General features: G+C 41.0%; 1 protein-coding gene across 6 annotated transcripts in view; it reads right to left on the reverse strand.

Moving 5' to 3' along the window:
• LOC138761865 (uncharacterized) overlaps positions 1–20,131 on the reverse strand; it is a 50,878-nt gene that overhangs the window by 25,469 nt on the left and 5,278 nt on the right. Inside the window, exons 1-6 of one of the 6 annotated variants that reach the window (XM_069934763.1) lie at positions 18,338–18,678; positions 18,144–18,233; positions 14,868–15,162; positions 12,760–12,936; positions 11,786–11,833; positions 10,164–10,486 (exon numbers count right to left, since the gene is read on the reverse strand). In XM_069934763.1, the coding sequence (XP_069790864.1) occupies positions 10,233–10,486; positions 11,786–11,833; positions 12,760–12,936; positions 14,868–15,147 (759 nt within the window). In that variant the 5' untranslated portion in view covers positions 15,148–15,162; positions 18,144–18,233; positions 18,338–18,678 and the 3' untranslated portion in view covers positions 10,164–10,232. Of the gene's footprint in view, positions 1–10,163; positions 10,487–11,785; positions 11,834–12,759; positions 12,937–14,867; positions 17,763–18,143; positions 18,234–18,337; positions 18,683–20,131 lie in introns of those variants that run through there. The other 5 variants (XR_011356551.1, XM_069934764.1, XM_069934768.1 and 2 more) reach the window with 5 other exon arrangements.

Below are 20,131 nucleotides of genomic sequence, written 5' to 3' on the forward strand. Positions count from 1 at the left end.
TTTGCCTTGAGCCACTAATAATTTTCAGGGTTTTTTTTTTAAACAGTTTTACTTTTAAGTTTCTGTGATTGACATCTTGGTCTTGGCCTTCCAGATCTTTTACATATTTCCTAAATTTGCACATTAAACATGTCACAGGAAGTTCAGGCTGGAACTTTAACCAAGTCCTATACCTGTGCAGAAAAAGCCTGCATTTATTCACTTGCCAGCATATGGTCTCCACATATTTTATTGATGTAATAATTGTTAATGCAATGGCAATCTCGCTGCTCCAACAGAATCATCCCTTCATATAGTAAATTAGCGCTTAAAATGTAAAATTTTATACATGACATTTTAATCTATTCCTTCCCCCTTGTTTTTCTTTTCCTCTTAATCCAACCAAATCTTTCTTCATTACACTTTACTGGTCTTTGTTGATTCAAATTTAAAGAAAGTCTCCTTCTGCCAACATCTCAAAAGTGCCCAATTGTCAGGGAAAGATACTATGGAAGGTAGGGATCATTGATGTCAAGCAGACTCAGGCAGATTCCGTCACCTTATTCTTCAAGATTATTTTATTGTCATATAATTGAACAGAAAATGTGATATTACACATAATTTATTTTAGTCTACTGTAAGGCAAAGATTTGACATCAGCAGAAATTACCCAGCACCCCTTAGTCAGAGAAAGAGAATCAAAAGGAGTCCCCCCCCCACCCCACAAAGTCACTGAGTGTCCATGGATTCACCTCCAGTACTTCCGCAGCCACACAGACTTCAATCCAAACCATCAACAACCCGAGGTCCCGAAGCAACTTCTGACATGATCAGGAAGCCTCCAGCACCCTCTGCATCCTCTGTCTTCCTGGTTCAATGACCTGGTAACATTTTCAGCCATTCACAAGCCAGTCTCCAACAGTCTGCAGGTGGTGTGGGTTCCTTGCCTTGAATCACCAACAACCTGTGTTCTTCAACCTCAGAGGCCTTCGCTGGTCCGCTTCTGTGGTCAGTCGTCTTCTCAGATTCTCCTTCTCAAACGAGGGAATGGTCTCCCTGTTTTATGGTGCCCTGCGCCAGTCCTATCCTCTGCTTCCACAGAATCTGCAACCCCTCATGGCCGATACCGTTCATATTTTCCGCCAACTTGGTCCCAGACTCCGCAGTCGCAGGATTTTAAAATAAACTACCGTCGGCTCTTTTAACAGATGGTTGGTTGGACCCCGCAGGGGAGCACTGTGTCTCCACTCCCTGCAGGTTCGCACTGGCAACAGTTCTGAAATTACAGTACCCCTGCCATTTTTTTAATGTTAGTGAAGGAACGAGAATTTAGGTGAGTTCCCCCAGTCTTACTCAGGACGAATCACCAAATGGTAGAGGGACTACTCCACCCAAGACCACAAGAAACTGAAAACAGTTGTGAACAAAGCTCAGACCAGAACACAAATCCCCCTCCCCTCCCCTGACTCCAAATACACTTGCTGCCGCCTTAGGCAAGCAGATGACCTCTTATTAAAAAGCTCATCCCTGACTGCCCTCCTTCCCTCAAAAGGAGGAATTACTTCCAAACTTAACTTCTATTACCTAACAAAAATACTAGTGGACCCAATGAAAATTTAACTTTAAAAATGACTTCTAAAAATTCTTTAAGTCGCTGCCAAAAAAGATGTTACCGTTTCACCTAACCAAGTAGAGTGTAAAAAAGAACCTATTTCTTTCTGACGTCTAAAACACAAATCTGAAGAAATTAAATCTCTTCAATTTTTTGGAATTTAAATATAATTGATGTATAAAATTATGATAAACCAACCGATATCTCACATTAACAATTTTAGTCATACTATTTTCACATAAATTTCTCCAATCATCTTGATTAATTACTATTCCAAAATCTTTTCCCCATCTTAACCTAGATTTAAGCAAATCTAATTGAGGCATTTTATTCTGTAGTAGATTACAAATTACATTTTTGAAATTAACATTAGCTGTAGCTAGAAAATATTTAGTGATTACTTGGAAAAATGAGACGGATTTGAGTATACATAGATCCTGTATTCCATTGGAAAATAAATAACATAATTTACATGATAATTACTTTTTTTTTAATTGGAAAACTTGGAGCCCTTATTTGGATTATATGGGTTTAAAATTCTGAATTCTCCAGCCACACTGTAGTAATGTTACTCTAATCCATGACAATTAATTATGTTATTATGGTTTATATCTCCTTTTATTTCTTTTCTTCCTTTCTTTCCTTCTTGGAGATGAGGTTAGTTGGGTATTGGGGGGGATAGGGTGGCTGGGAGGGTTTTTATGGGAGGAGGATGAGTATATACACCATGGTATTTTTTAATTATATGTATTATTTGTTTCTTTTTCAATGGTTCATTAATCAAAAAAATAAAATATTCCAAAAAAAATGATTCACTAATTTAAAATCAATCATCTCCAGATTCAAAGGACAGGTTATTTCTCGACATTATCAGACTCCTCTTATTAGAAAACTGACGTAGCCCTATAAGAAACTGATTTCTCTGTACTTGGGTAATTCTGCACTTTGCACTGTGTTTTTTTTTTTGCAGTGGCACTATGGATTGACTTGCTGGATGGCTCGCAAATGAACTTTCTCAGTGCATGTGGCAATAAACAAACTCAAACTTATTCTAAGTATTCCAGACATACTAGGTTAATTGGGTGTATTTGGGTAATGTGGCCATGGACAGATAGGGTGTGTGACCATGCTTTGTCTTGAAATTAAAATTTAAAATTATAAAGTATGCCTCTGGGATCTCATACATCCACCTGAAAGAGCAGTCTCAATTTAACAAGGCGTTGTTGAGCTAGCATCGTCAATCCTGGAACATCCACAACTTTTTGACTCAAATTCCTAGAATGAGATTTTAATCCACACTGTCAAACTACTCACCTATTACAGCACCAGTGGCCTGCGTTCCAATTCAGCACTCTCTGAAACAGGGGTACCCAGAGGAAACCCATGCGGATGTGGGGAGAACATAGGTTTCCTCTGGGTACCCTGGTTCCCTCCCACCCTTCAAAAATGAATAGGGGTTGTAGGTTAATTGGTGTATTCGAGGGACATGGGCCTGTTACTGTGCTGTATACTCCTCAGTAAACACAGAGCCAAAATTCGTTGGCCAATGAACAACTTCTTCCTGCTTGTTGTTTGATCTTGCTGCTCCTCCTCTAGAAAATGTGTGTCTTATTGCACTGACTACATAATGATGACTGCAACTGCAGCTCTGGTGACTGATGCTGCATTATATGATCTGGGGGTGGGTTCTCAGACAGGCACTTGGTGCAGAACAGCTTTCAGCAAGACCATTGTCAGTAAAAGCTCTTATGGAAATACTTGAAATGAGTCCCTGATTGAGTTGTTGTTGAGAAGTCTGATAGAGGGGTAGCAGCTGTTCCTGAACCTGGTGGTGAGTCTTGTGGCATCTATTCCTCATTCCTGATGGCAGCAGCGAGAACAGAGCATGTACTGGGTGGTGTGGCTCTTTGATGATTGCTGATGCTCTCCAATGGCAGCACTCCCTGTAGATGTAGTCAATAGTGGGGAAGGCTTTACTCTTACGGGTATTGGTGATCCCATACCAGACCATGATGCAGCCAGTCAGCGCACTTTCCACCACACCTCTGTAGAAATGTTCCAAGGTTTCTGGTGTCATACAAAACCTCCACAAACTCCTGAGGAAGTAGAGGTGCTGACGTGCTTTCTTCACAATATCATTAGTGTGTTGGATCCAAGAAAGATCCTCCAAGATGATGACTCGCAAGTATCTAAATGTGCTCACCCTCTCCACCTCTAATCCCCTAATGATCAATGGATTGTATACCTCTGGCTTTCCTTTCATGAAGTCAACAATCAGCTCTTTAGTTTTAATGACCTTGAGGGACGTTTTCAATCTTTTTCCTGAATGATGACTCATTCCAATCCTTTATACAACCCACTACTGTGGTATCACTGGCGAATTTGTAGATAGTGTTATTGTCATACTGAGCTACACAGTTGTAGGTGTAAAGTGAGTAGAGCAGGAAGCTAAGAATACAGCCCTGTGGTGTTCCAGTACTAATGAAGATTGTGTTGCCTTCTTAAAATGGCCTCCTGAGGAAACAGTGCACTGTTTTTTTAATAAGCTGGTCACATGGTCTCTGCACATGGCTTCTCCCCTTCACTCTGCAAATGTACCAACTTACGGATCATGCTGCCTTCGAAGCCTGCTGTTAGTTCACAGTCACTTTGCAAAACCTGCAAGGTTTGTTAACTATTCTCTTAAACGGACAGTGCCACGCAAATAAAATGAACTGGAAAAATGGGAGAATGTCACAGGTAGGTTGAACTGTTCAGAAAGTTGTCCAAATGATGCAAAACAGTAATCATCAAAAAGATCTTTAAAGCATTTAATACTCCATCTATTCCATTCTTAAAATACAGAATCATGTAAGGAAGGTTGAAAGAAATCATTGGATAGGACTTGAAAGAGAGAAACCATAAAATCCAAAATATTTTCTTTTTCAATATTTTTATGTTTCATCAAATAAATGTTACATGACAATAAAATATTAACAAATCTTATATAGTAATAAAATTTGTATTGAAACCTATGTTAATTGAAAAGAAGTAGAAGAAAACTTTGAAAAACACTAATTATCAATCCCCACCCCTTGGAGGTTACTGGCTTATCACAAACAGTCCACTACTGAGCCCTTATTTGGATTATATGGATTTAAAATTGTAAAGATCTGGGCCTGTATGTGGCAGGATGTCCCCATCACATGATGATTCGTTACTGTGTTATTTTTGGTTATTTCTCCTCAGCCTTTTTTCTTTTGGGGTTATTGGGGTTTTACAGGTTTAGTGTTGGGATGTTGGGAGAGGAGGGGTTGATTAGTATAAGGGGTTGGGGAGGTGAAGACGGGAGGGTTTTTTTTTTCTTTTTCTCTATTATATAAACCATGTTTGTTTTGAAGATATACTTTGTTTAATTTTTTTGTATGATCATGGTTGTTAAACTTTAAATAAAATATTCCAAAAAAATCCACTAATAAAAAAAAATCAACATTGGGATCAAAAACCAGGAATTAATTAATCCTACAAATTATGAAAATAATTAAGAACCCCATAAAGAAACAAAGTTAAGATTCATTTCAGTAATGGAACATCTAATTTTTTTCCAAAGTCAGACATGCTATCATATCTGACAACCATTGATTATGAGTGGGATAGATGGCATCTTTGCACGTCATTAATATGGCCCTTCTTGCGATAAGGGAGGCGAGGGCAGCTATATAGGATTGTGAAGCAGTCAGAATTAAACCAGATGGCCCATTTATTCCAAAGAGAACAAGAAAAGGATTTGGAGTCAAATTAATATGAAGAACTAAAGACAAGGTACAAAATACTTCTTCCCAAAAACTGAGAAGAGAAGAACTGAACCAGAACACATGATACAGTGGACCTTCTTCAGTTATACATTTATCACATTTAGAAGATAAATTAGAATAGAATTTAACAACTGGACTTTGAAATAGTGGGCTCTACTAATCTTGCCTCATACGACTTATTTTCCATCCAGGCAACATCCTGGTAACATACATTTCGGCTTATTAGTCGAAAAAAAAATCACTCAGAAAATGGGGGTTGACTTATATGCCAGATATACTTTTGAGACCTTAAATTCAGTGATGTTGATTCAGCATATAAATTGATGTTGGAAGAACCTCCCCACCGCCGGCACTCCCCGACACCTCCCCACCATTGGGTGCCACCATAACTGCTCCTACCTGGGACCCTGACATCACTACTCCTGCATGGTAGGCCGAGGTTCTGCTCCCACCGGGAGCATGATGTCATCATTCCAGCTCAGTGGGCTGTCGCTGCTCTTGTCTGCTAGGTCAAGGTTATCTCTTCCCTCAGCAATCTTGGATATATCACATCTGGTCCTAGGGTCTTACCAATCTTAATGTTTTTAAGAAGGTCCAACATTTCTTCCCAAATCTCAACATCATCCATCACGCAAGCCTATTCTCTTCCGACTTCACCCTGATCAAGGTCCTTTTCTCTGAAACGAAGTATTAATTTAAGACCTCCCCAACCTCCTCTGCCTCCAGGCACATTGCTTCTTTTATCCTTAAGCAGCCCCATCTTCATTCTCATATTCTTCTGTTCTTCACATATCTATAGAGCACTTTGGGGTTTTCCTTAATCCTACTTGCCAAGGCTTTCTCATGCCCCCTTTGAGTTCTCCCAAGTCTTGTCTTAAGTTCCTTCCTGCTTCCTAAATCTAATGTATACTTCCTTCTTCTCTTAATTAGTTGCCTCATTTGCTCTAATCAACCACGGTTCCCTTTTCCTACCATCTTTTCCCTTTTTCAGTGGGTCAAACCTATCTTGAAACTGGTGTAAGTGGTCCCTAAACATTCTCCACATTAATTCTGTGCTTTCTCCCATCAAGACGTGTTCCCAATTTACCTTCGCTTGTTCCTGCCTCATCCCATTGTAATTAAACACTTGCCCATTTTTTTGTCTGATTTTTTTCCTTGTCTATCCCGAGATGAAAGCTCAGGAAGTTGTGGTCACTATCACTTAAATGCTCCCCCACCAAGAAGTCTGCCCCTTGACCAGGTTCTTTACCTAGTATTAGATCCAGTATGGCTTCTCCTCTAGTCATCTGGTCCACAGACTGTCTCAGAAATCCTTCTTGGACACACCTGACAAATTCTGCCCCATCTATCCTTTCCAAAATCTACCTACCTATCTGTTCCTTGGTTTCCCAGAGCTATTTGGATGCCTATAGACTACTCCCAGTACAGTTTTCCTCCCTTCCTACTTCTGAATTCCACCCACAGTGATTCAGCAGACACTCTCTCTACAGCATCCTCACTATCTGCAGCCATGAAACAACCCTTGACCAGTAATGCTACTCCCCCTCTCTCTTACCACCCATCCTATTCCTTTTAAAGCACCAAAATCCCAGTACCTGCATCAGCCAATCTTGTCCTTTTGCCTACCAAGTCTCTGTAATGGCCACTTCATTAAAAGTCCATATACTGATCCATGCTCCAAGTTCATCTCCTTTATTCCTAATACTCCTTTCATTGAAATAGACACATTTCAAACCCTCCCCTGCTTGTCCTTACAAACTCACAATACATTGCATCATGCCTTTCACCTTCTGCACTATTCTCTGCATTGACCTTCTTGTTTAAATCCTCTCCAATAGCTCTAGAAAACTTGCCTCCCAGGATATTGGTCCCTCTCAGTTCAGGTGAACCCCATCCTTTTTGTACAGGTCAGATCTTCCCCTGAAGAGATCCCAATGATTCACAAATCTGAACCCCTGCCTCCTGCCCAAATTCTTCAGCCTCCATTAATCTGCCACACTTCCTATTCCTACCATCATTGGAGCATGGCACAGGCATCAGTCTCAAGATTATCACCCTTGAGGTCCTGCTTTTCAGCTTCTTTCCTAACTCCCCATATTCCCTCTTCAAGACTTCGTCTCTACTCCTATGTTTTTGGTACAACATGAACCACCACATCTGGCTGCTCACCCTCCTGCTTGAGAATGTTGTGGACCTGATCAGAGACGTCCCTGACCCTGCCACCTGGGGAGGCAACATACCATCTGAAAGCCTTGAACACGTTCACACAACCTCCTATCTGTTTGCATAACTAGCGAATCCCCAATCACCATCACTCTCCTCTTCCTCTCCCTTCCATTCTGAGCTGAAGAGCCAGACTCTGTGCCAGATACATGACCATTACAATTTTTCCCTGGTAGATTATCCCCTCATCAGTATCCAAAACAGAATACTTATTGTAGAGGGGAACGGCCACAGGAATGTTTCGCACTGTTTGCCTCTTCCCCTTTCCTCTTCTTACAGTCACCTAGCTACTAGCCTCCTGGACCTTTGAGGGTGACTTTCTCCATGAAGCACCTGTCTATAACCCCCCTCTGCCTCCCAAATGATTTGGAATTCAATCAGTTCCAGTCCTTTAACTTGGTCTCCAAGGAGCTGCAGATGTAGTCATCAGAGACTATTGTGCTCTCCCAGATTTCCCTCATCCTGCATTTGGAGCATTCCATTGCCCGAGCTGCCATCTCCATGACCTATTCTTGTTAATATGCAATGATCTTACCTGACCATTCCTTACATGAAAGGAGCACATCCTCAACCTCTGCTCACCAAAGCTTCAAAGTCCCATTCCTGCATCGTGTTACTCACACACTGGCCACTCTGCTTGAGCTTCCTTTCATTTTATTTGTTCCTGCCCCTTATCTGTAGCACGCACTCCAACCAATCATCGGTCTGTTTAACGTTTAAACTGCCTTCAACCAATGCAATAGTCCTAACAGTGACCTCAAGGTCAGTGCCAAGGAGAGTCATTTGCAGGCATTTCCCCCCCACCCCCAAATGAGGTATTGTGTCACCCTGCCCCCACCACTAGTATCACTAGAGTGTATCAAGCACCACTAGCATCAAGTATCACTATCCTTGCAACATAAACAGCGCATTTCTCTGGAGGAGGTTCATGGTAGGCAGGTGGGCACCACCCCCACACCCCCCTCTCCCCTCTGAGTATATTTTAAAGCATCAGATTGGGCCCACTGCAGTCACCCTAATGGCTCCCGCTAAGACTTGTTCTGGCGCTGACCCGGAGTGGCTTCATCCTCACTCCGCTTCTTTTTAAACTTACTTGAACAAAGCACCAGTCCCAACAGTCACTAGTCACCGATTCCTCTCTCTGCAATGGTCCCGACACAACCCATGACCAGCCTAGGTTTTATCTGGGTGCTGTTTCCTCCCATCCTCCACAATGTTCAGGATAGGTAAGTTAATTGGGTATAATGATGTGGCACAGGTTTCAATGGGTGGAATGGGCTTCTACCATGCTGTATGGTTACAATTTAAAATAGAAAATAAAACTTGAACAAAAATTGAAATTCTTCTCTCAGGGGGGTGTTGGCGGCCAGATCATTAGATATCTTTGGCTTGGCTTTGCGGACAAAGATTTATGAGGGGTATGTCCACGTCTGCTGCAGGCTCGTTGGTGACTGACAAGTCTGATGCGGGACAGGCAGGCACGGTTGCAGCAGTTGCAAGGGAAAATTGGTTGGTTGGAGTTGGGTGTTGGGTTTTTCCTCCTTTGTCTTTTGTCAGTGAGGTGGGCTCTGCGGTCTTCTTCAAAGGAGGTTGCTGCCCGCCGAACTGTGAGGCGCCAAGATGCACGGTTGGAGGTGATATCAGCCCACTGGCAGTGGTCAATGTGGCAGGCACCAAGAGATTTCTTTAAGCAGTCCTTGTACCTCTTCTTTGGTGCACCTCTGTCTCGGTGGCCATTGGCGAGCTCGCCATATAACACGATCTTGGGAAGGCAATGGTCCTCCATTCTGGAGACGTGACCCACCCAGCGCAGTTGGGTCTTCAGCAGCGTGGATATATTTAAATATACTTAGATATACTTAAAGTGGAAATAGATAAGTATTTAAAGAGGAGGGTTATGGGAAACTGGCAGTGAAGAGAGATTGAGACCAGCAGAAATCATCCATGATCATACTGAATGTTTTTAGTGATCTGTGATCAACTCCTGCTCCCATGTTCTTGTATTCCTACTCAATATTTCAATGTCTCACATTCAGAAATTATATGATCAGTATTAGCAGTTACTTCAATTTTGGACCAGTAATGGAACAAGTTGTAATTTATTTTACAAAAATAAACACAATAAATAGCGAAATTTACCAAATTTAATGTTTGGATGTGTTTGTTCTACATCTGCGATGATGCCTTATTTATTGAGACAGCAGGAGTTGGTTGACAAATTAAAGTGAAATATACCAAACACGAAATGGTCACCGACCTGGAGGGGCCAAGTACTGATCACTTTCTGATGAAAGTAACAAGGAGAGGCTCCCAATGATTGTTCCTGATTGGGAAATCTAAGGGAACATACCTGGGTTAAAATGATCTCACTCACCCAACGACATGGAGACTTGAGAAAACCAGCCCTAGCACTGGCATGGGCAGAATCCAGGCCAGGGGAATATAATACAGATGGAGTCAGCACAAGGGTCATCTCTGCCTATGTTATTTTTGAAATGTACCCAGGAAATATTGGTGCTCCTGGGTGCAATAATGAAATTCAGCAACACATCTGGTAATTTAATTTTCAAACACGGTTTATATGCAATGTTCAGCTACTTTATGAAACAACCCAGAAGAAAGTCTTATCGAATGAGCTCTTGCATGACATAATTATTTAAAGTGCACAGTGCTGTAAACAGATGCTCTGAAGCTACATCCGTTGTTGTCACGTATCCCAGAAGTTTTCGCATTTTCTGCTCAGGTGTTTCACAAGCCATGATACTGGAATACATCTCATTTGTAAGGCCATGTCCCATCATCTGATCTGCGAGCTCATCAACCTGCTTCACTTTCTGAACCAGATTTGCCCAGTTCTCTTTCAGAAACGATTGCTTGTCTGTTGCAGAAATAGAAGCCAAACAAAACCCAGAGGTTTATACTAAATACATGACATGCAGACACAGATTTACTTTTGTAAGTATTGTTTTAAAGTTGATCCAACTGAAATTAGTCTATTAAGAGGTCATAAAATAATCCCTTTTTCCCTACAAATGGAATAAAACAAGTAGATTTCTCCCTTCAGGTAATTGAAAGAGTACTTTAGTTTTTTTGAAGCATGCACTTTTTTTTGTTTGAATAAAGTACTTTGAGAACTCCAGGACAAATTTATTAATTTTTAGAAGTTGCTTATTCTGATTCAGTCAAAGGCTTAAAATTAGCTGAAGTTTCAGGCTGGGCCGCACAGTGATGCGGCAGCTTGAAAAATCTAACAATTGCATGTTGTCAGGTAAGCTCAAGACTGATTTTCTACCTTAGCACTTATTTTCTCCATGATTCTTCATCCCTAAGTAATATCGCGCCATCTCAGACAATATACCTTACCCTCCAATGCTTGAAAACAATATCTGTGTACAGAATGGTGGAACTAATATGTCTTACTCTTTCACTTCAATCCAACTTAGAATGTAGTATGACATTTTTTTTTAATATTCCTTCTATGGGCTTATGATACTGCCTTATAATTAGCATATAATTGGTAATAAATAGGTTGCAAACAGTTCTGCATCATGTAGTGTTTAAAATCGAAACATGTCAACCCCATGCTCAATTAAAACAAGGCAACCTTTCTTCCAACATTTCAATGTTGAGCAGCTGATGTGGGAGGTCTCACAGAACCCTCCCAAATGCTGATCTATTATTTTGTATTGATCCTGGATGTTAACCATTGTGTGTGGTTTGAATTCAAACTGGATATATTCCTGGAGCTACCTAGATATGACCTAGGTGCTGGGGATAATGCAAAACACAGAAGTGCTGGAGAAACTCGACGGTAGGAAGTAAAGGGCAATCGATGTTACAGACCTGAGCTCCTCAGGCCCAAATCATGGACTGCCTTTTACTTCTTATGGATGCTGCATAATCTACTGAGTTTTCCCAAACCTTCGTCCTCTTGTTTATCCGTGCACCTTTGTCCGTGCAGTCTGCTTTTAACCCCAATGCCATTATTTGCAGAACTAATAAACAAAGTCTTCGAGAAAGTTAAAACGACACATTTTTTTTTCCATATTCCTCCCGGCTTTCCCAGACCTTGCCCTCGACATGATTGTTGGTGATTTTGGAGAATTAGTAACGCAACCTGACCATTGTATTAATTTATAGATGTCATAAAGTTTTAATCAACAGACATATTAACTACCTGTAACTTTGTCCTTCAGCTCCTTGACACTTTTTCCTTTTGTGGAACCTGAAAGTGCAACACAATTCAAATTCCTCAGTGATTTTATTTCATACCATCCATTCTAAATATTCTGTCTTTTACACATTCAATTCATTTTCGCAACTTCTTTACACATCAGTCGTTCATGATTTCATTCTGATGACTTTAATCTGCAAATCCTTTTAGACTATAATTTACTCTTTTTACTACTGTGACATTAGGAAAATATAACAGCAGGTTATAAAAAAGTAAACACTATTCTGGGTTTTTTTTTTAGAAATTATATAACACTATTATATGAAATAGTTTTAAATTGAACATAGAAGTTATAATGCACTTCTAAATTGCAGCAATTCCAATCAAAATTATCAGGCAGGATCTAAATTTCAAAATCCATCTTTATGTTCTTAAACTATTGACTTGATCAATGTGGTATGGAGATGGAATCAATCTCTAAATTCTAAAGACTCTGAGATTGTCTTGGAGAGATTAGGACCAGCGATTGAAGTCCTTGCATTTTCAAGATTATTTCAGAATCAGTAACTTGATCAGTACAGACAAAGTGGGTCAAAGGGCCTGTTTCCATCCTGTACAGCTCAGTGGTTTTAACTGACCCCTTAAAATTTTTCAATGGAGATCACTGTAAGTGTAAAAAAAAACAGCATTTTCATATTGCAGTAATGGTGATGGCATTTCCTTTCTATCCACAGTTAGTTTCACTGTGACTGGATGATGTGGAATGTGGAAACAGTTCTGGATGATGAATACCACCTTCATCCAGTTATTTTCAGTAAAAGTGGATTCACAAGAATTCAGTAAACATAAAAGAATGACCTTTGATAATGATAGAATTTAACAATGGAAACAATATGATCCCATAGCTACAGCCAAAAACACTGCAGACCATACAGAAATAATTATCAATAAAGTACATCTCCACTTTAACTATTTACCTATCAGCAGGTCCTTTTCCATACTCCTAAGATCACTGGGCAAGTTGACATTTACAGGTATGTTCACAGTTGAGGATTGACTAGTTTGGATAAGGGGGCACACCACGAAGGAACCTCCAACAGCATGAACGTCAGCTCTAATGGCTCTCTGTCCACTGGCTTCAGGACTCGAAAGAGCTTGGATTTAAAAAAAAAATTGAGAAAGCTGTAAGTAATTCTGAACGGCTTGATATTTTAAGAAGAATTGCAATGGTCAAGCGGGAGTCATCTGTTTTCTACTCAAAGAAACCCACAGCTGGAGGAACTCAGCAGATCAGGCAGCGTCTGTGAAGACAGAGGGTTGGTCAACTCAGTCAAGACCTTGCATCAGCACATGATGCAGGCCCTTGACTCAAAACCTCAACCATTCTTCTGTCTCCACAGATGCTGCCTGACCTGCTGAGTCCCTCCAGCTGTTTGAGTTTATCCTCTCTGTGCAAAAGAACTTCAAGATCATTGAAATGCTAAAAAAAAATGTACTGTAAAGATCTAATCATGTATTCTCTGTTTTGTTACCCCACACATCTGCAAAATAAATGCACCGAGAAAACAGCTCAAATATCTGCCTGCTGCACTCATCACCCCAAGTGCTTTGGGATTTGAATGATTGGACCAGACTCTGCTGGCTTCGTCAACTCGACAAAATGAGGAAATCTATGGGAATACTTCCAGGACCAAGGGTTGGGAATAAAAGACCTCCCCAGTGAGTGACCTTAATGAAAATATCACCAAATAAAGGATCACCATAATAAGTAGCCTTTGTTATTTGGGTTACCCTCTGTCTAAATATGAAATCCCCTAAGTGATGTGACATTTTGGCTAATTGAAACCGGCACACAACACATGGCTTCGGAGTGAGAGTGGATTCAGTGAAAACCTCTGCAGCGAACAAGAGACCAGCCAAATATGGCTAGGGGAAACCGAGAACAACTGATGCGCTGCTTTATCGTCATAGAAGAGGGTGATTGCTGGTGACCCCTGCACTGACTTGAGGCCATTAATGAAAAGACTGCACAGAAATGATCTGAAATGTGAAGCTAGAAAAGCAACTGCTTAAATTTGCAAATGGTTCAGCTGTTGGGTCAGGGAGGTGAAGAAAAGGGAAGTAACAGATTGAACCCAGATGGAACAGAACTCAGCAGGCAGATTTGTCCCCTTTGCACTCCAATTGCTCACAGAGCTCAAAACGCTCATTACTCGAATGCTGCTCCATTTGATTTTAGGTTCAAGTGTTTTATTTAAAAGTTGCCAAACAAAGGGAAGATTTCAGTATTTTGTTGGAAAACATGACAATCCAAGTTTTAGATGGAAAAGAAAAAGACTGCAATAATTTCCTAATTTTTACTTAGGACAGGCTGTGATGTTCACAACCAAATCCTTAAATCTGAAGAGTGTATTTTAAGCACATTTGCATACAACTCAGTTCGCAGAAGTGGGCGTAACCTCCTTTCCTAACACCCCAATCTTTACTGCCCCCTTCATGAATGGAATCATTCTTTTAATTTCAAAAAATTATCACTCAAATCAGGGCATGTACATTTTGTGTAGTGAGTGGCTTTACAGTGTAATTAACATTTAACCAGCAAGAGTGGGAACTCCATGAATCAAAACCTCTCCTGGTTAATCCCCTGCCAATGCCCATTAGACACCAGTCAATCACACAGGAGGATAAAAGAGTAACCTTTGGATGATAACAGGAAATCTCATTGGGTTTTTCCGCCAGGAGAGGAATTCTGAAGTGAAACTGCATCAAGATGCAGGTACATCGGCAGGGAACATCTGAAGTGCACCTTCTGTGATAATTCAGGTTATGTCGAGGGTAGTCTGTTGAATCCAGCTGCTCACAGTGGTGGAGAATTTCCTACGCCACTTCAATAAATTATGAAACAGTTTAATTACTGAAGTCTCCAAGATAAACAGACTGCTTGAACTTTGAAGTAGCAAAATCTAAGGTGGACCTATAAGTAAATTGTTGGGTCATTAGCTGAAAAATAACTGCATTTCTTTCATGTCAGAGGTGTTACTTGAAGGAGTTGTGCAAATAGCCTCAAATATCTGGTTGAATTTACCTTGTGGTTTACTTGAAAGCCATTTTATCAGTTTTGGATAAGTCTGCTTTACTTTATCCTTCTGTAAAACCTGGCAGAATAGTTCACAGGCAGGTTGTCCTTTCCCCATTATATTATCGAGGAGATTTATGATTTTCTTTTCAGGATCATTTTCTGCTTTTAACTTGTGATACTCCCGCTGAGTAACAAGGGAATCTTCCTGTACCACTTGCAGAATAAAGTCAGGATCACTGGTCAACCATTCAATGAGACTGGTTTTTGATTTTCGAATATCCTCCATGTTGCTTGCCTACAGCTAGGAATGGAATAATGATTACACATTCAGTTTTGTCTTGCATTGCCTTGATAAATTCAAAGAAATCTGAAGGTTGAGCAGTAAAATATATTTCAGCTTCTTGAACCATAGAACGTTACAGCACAAAACATAGCCTCAGCCATTCTAGTCTGTGCCTAGTCCCACTGACCTGCATCCAGTGCATAGCCATCCATACCCTTCCCATCTATGTACCTGTTCAAATGTTTCTTCGATTTTAAAAATGAGCCTGCATTTACCACTTCAGCTGGTAGTTCGTTCCACACTCCCACTTCTCTCTATGAAGAAGTTCTCCCTAATGTCTCCCTTAAATATTTCCCCTTTCACCCTTAACCCGTATCCTCTGGCTGGTATCTCACCTACCCTCAGTGGAAAAAGCCTACTTGCATTTACTCTATCTATACCCCTGTTGAGTAAATGAGACAAATAATTATGTGGGCCAGGGGGCTTAATTAAAGCAACTTATGCATTTATTAATTTAAAAGAACAGCTACATAAAACTGAATCAAAGAAGAAGATTTGCAGATGCTAGGGCTGAGCGTAATACACAAAAGTGCTGGAGAAACTCAACAGGTCACACAGAATCCTTGGGAAGAAAAAAAGCAATTAACGTCTCGGGCACAAGCCCTTTGTCAGGAATGTGGAAAATGTTTCCCCAGTTTTCTCAGCACTTAACAGTATTGTAGCCATGTAAAATTACTTTTCCAGATTGGACTAAAAAATATCATCAAATATTCCATGGAACTCTCATCATTGAGACACAGTTCAGTGAGTTTGGCAAGTCCCTGGGTAAGGAATTGTACGGAGTATTTGGGGAGGAAACGTTTGTTGGATTGAGCGACCCTATTCCTTTGCCTCCCAGATATTTGCTGGTGACTCTAAATGATGGCTACCGTGTGGTGCAAGAGCCACTGGTAGTTGTGAGCAATTAGCTGCTGGAGGATTCAGTGGGTCTGACAACATCCATGGGTGAAAATGGGCTGACAACGTTTTGGGATGAGAATCATGACCATTACTACTCATGGATGCTCCCTAACCCACCGAGTTCCACCAGCATCTGCAAAGTTTTCTTTTGTTTCTCTCCACTGGAAATAGTGGTGAGGATCAGAAATAGGATAGTTAAGGCACACTTGACACTGGGCCAAGTTGGGATCTGTCACATTCAGGACCACAAAACTTCTTGCTTGTTGCTAGAGTTCCTGTGCTTCCCTACCCATGGATTCCTCAAGGCTCAGATTTGGTTTTGGCACTTCATTGCCCTCTTAATACACCATCATCACCTTGTCCAATAATCTCTCCTGCAGAAAAATCCACCGTGGCACAGATCCCTTGCTTTCTTTTTTTATATAAAGACATACAGCACAGTAATGGGCCATTTTGGCCCATAAGTCCATGCTGCACAATTTACACTCAATTAACCTACACCCCCGGTAAGTTTTGAACAGCAGAAGGAAATCAGAGTCCCCAAGGAACCCATGCAGAGAATGTAACAAACTCCCTACAGACAGCGCGGGATTCGAACTCCTGTCCCAATTGCTGGTGTTGTGCTAACTACTACATCAACTGTATTGCTCCTTGCCTTCCTTTCCCTCACTTAATTACCCAAACACCATTTATCTTTACCATTTCCCACCCTGATTAACTATTTTTTGTTCCTCTGTGGATGTTGTCTAATCTTCCAGCAAGTGGTTTTCCTGTGGAGGAATTTATTTGGATCTGTTTTGGAGGAGCATTTCAAACATGTGCAAATTATACAAACCTGCATTTACAATCAGGTCCTTAAGGAGCTAAAAGATTACTTTGCTGCTCCAACCTACACTGGCCAAGATGTCTTCTTTTACTGTGGCAAGGTGGCAATATAGCACAGATTGCAGCACTGTTCACTTATACCACTCTCTTGGGAGAATGAGTCCTCCACAAGCCATCGGCCTATCAGTTGCAGATCCTGAAGACTTGTGGCTTATATTCATGACCTACGTGATACACTGCCACACTTAAAACACAAGATTAAGATTATACGAAGGGTCTGTGATCTTAGCTGCTGTGAAACACGAAAGTCTGGAGACGCTGTGATTATAGTAAAAGCACACAGAATTGTTGGAGGAACTAAGCCAGTTTCGCAGCATCTATAGGAGGTAAAGATATATTACTGGCATTTCAGGCCCGAGCCCTTCAAGGTATAAGCAAAAGCAGGAAGGCATCTGAAATAAAGCCTGGCAGGGGGAGGAGTCCAGATCAACAATCATAAGGTGCTAATTGGATATAAGGGGAAAAGTGACAATGGATTTTGGCTCTGTTAAAGAGGAAGAGAAAGATAGTTGGGCCAAAAGCAACAGGGGGAAGAAGGAGGTGGGTTTAATGGAAATGTGGACAAGACAAAGGAGATGATCATGGACTTCAGGAGGGCCAGGAATGACCACCCTCCTCTACACATCAACAACTCTGTAGTAGAGAGAGTGGAGAGTACCCAAGTTCCTTGGAGTTCACTTAACTGGTGACCTATCATGAACACTCAATGTCTCCTCCCATTTATCAGGCCTGCACTTCCTGAGAAGACTGAAGCGAGCAAGGCTACCGGACACCATTATGTCAACCTTCTGTAGGAGGTCTATAAACAGCATCCTGGCCAGCTGCATCAGTGTGGCATCAAATGGGATTAATATTTTTAATCATGAGTTCTTTGAAAAATAACACATTTGAACTGCTCAAAGGTTTTTATTTTCATCTTACTTTCTTGCACAAGAAACTGTTTTCAGATTCACGTGGATTTTCTTTTCCAAATCAACATTTAAAGATTTTCAGACTGTGAAAGATGAATATCACAAGATCTTCTCTTACACAGTGTGGAGGCTCAGATCAGGGGACAGATGTACACAACCCCTGAATTAGTGCAAAGTGCCTTTAATAGAGTGCCAAATGCACAGGCAGCCCAGAACAAGCACCCTGGACACTGCTCCACTCACCAGAGGCGCACAGCAGGTAGATAGAAACCGTCTCCCGTCTCACCACACAGATCCAATGCTCGGGTTTCAAAAACTTCAGAGAATCTGCAACTGAATCGCATGGCAGACACACACATCTCTATTAGTTCACTTACCTTTCAGAGGATTACCACAGAAATTAACCAAAGAAACAAAGAAAGATGGACTGAAAATACCTGTCTGCGGATGTACCTTGCATTATGTTTTACTTTCGGTCTATTTCCTGGATTATGAGAACTGAGGAAGGAAGTGACCAGTTTATAAACTACATAGTTGTTTCTCAAATTGCTTTGTCGCCCTCACAGGCTTACTGTACTTTGCAAGCCTTCTGTATATTTGACAGATTTTTCTGAGCACTATAGCAGTCACTCTACCCCAAAACAACAATTTGCTCCTTTTCCTATCACTCTCTGCCTTCTTGTGGCTCTCAGATTGTCCCTTTTAAACACCTAATCTGCTCAGGTCTTTTCCCGTGACTGGTAGTACAGCACAAGTGGCTCAACCCACGACACAGCCCTGCACCCCCACCCATTTCCTGCTCCTACGCAGGCTACTAATAGGCAGTTGATACCACAGCTGGTGTATGCTCAGCAGAGCCTTCACTCAGCAGAGGATGGCACAGGCACCTGAGCAGCCACTTTATTAACTTGCTGCCTTCTCAGATAAAATCGGGAAGTTGATCAGAGGGAGGTGGAGATAGAACACCCAAAGATCAGGATAGGGACTGAACATCATTGTGGGAGGAAGGGCAGGGCATGAAAGGTGGGAGCATGGAACAAACAGAGAATCTTATCCAACTATAGGAAAGTTAACACAAAGCTGGAATGGGTGAAAAAAAAATTCACTGGCAGGCTTGAATTATAAGGCTAGGAAGGGATATTTTCTTTATCTTGGAGCAGAAGAGGCTGAAGGTAATGTTATTTAGGTTTATAAAATCATGAGGGGCAAATTAAATTTTATTTTTTTAAATTTAGACATGCAACACGATAACAGGCCATTTAGCCCATAAACCTGTGGCACGGGGGCATGGCAAGATGGCATAGAGTCTAGACGTGCAATCTCGACCTCTCTGGCCAGACTTTTAAATACTCGTTTTTTAACCCTTTGTTTTCAAGTTTAAATTTTTTAAATTTTAGTTTAAAGTATTAAGGAATTATTATGGCCACCAATGGTAAAAAGACTAAACCTCAAGTTCATAAGAAGTTACATTTTCGAAGTGTTGAAGATCTGGGGCCTAGACAACTTGAAACAGCCCCAGGCTCAATTTCTTCATTGCCTAAACTCCAAAGATTGCCTGTGGGGGCTGAAAAAAAATCTATTGCTCACCAAATGAAGGATGGAGCTGGAATTACCAGTTCTCCGGAAGAAGGTGCATGTTCCCAAGAAATGGACCCCAATTTGGAAAGCCTTTCGATTTCAATGGAGGGATCACGCAGGAAGATGACTCCATTGTTGGAAATGCATCAGGTAGCATTTCAATCTGAAGAAATAGTTTTTCTTCGTGAATTGATGAGAAAACAACAAGATACAGAGGGAGACCAGCGGCGACTCCCTGAAGAAGTTGGGGTGCCGTCGCTGGGAGTCCGCAAATATTAGGACAAGAATTTTTCTCTGGGGGTTTGGCACTGGAAAGAGCCCATAGAGCTTTAAGAAGAATACCCTCAGCTGGTCAACCACCGAGACCGGTAATAATTCGATGTCTGAGTTATTTGGATAGAGAAGCAATACTTCGACTTGCAGTACAAAATGCGAGACAACGACAAACCCCATTATCGATTCAGAATAGCAGAGTCTTTTTTTATCCTGATCTGAGTCAAGATGTCATTCAACGTCGACGTCGATTCAATCCAGATAAATAAGTTTTGTGGTGTAAAGGTTATAAGTCTACTTTTCGTTACCCTGCAGTGTTGAAGGTGTTTTACGGAGACTATCAATTTTGGTTTTTTGAAACTGATTATGAAGCAATGATT

The sequence above is a fragment of the Narcine bancroftii genome, chromosome 4 (genome assembly GCF_036971445.1).
Source record: "Narcine bancroftii isolate sNarBan1 chromosome 4, sNarBan1.hap1, whole genome shotgun sequence".
NCBI lineage: Eukaryota > Metazoa > Chordata > Chondrichthyes > Torpediniformes > Narcinidae > Narcine > Narcine bancroftii.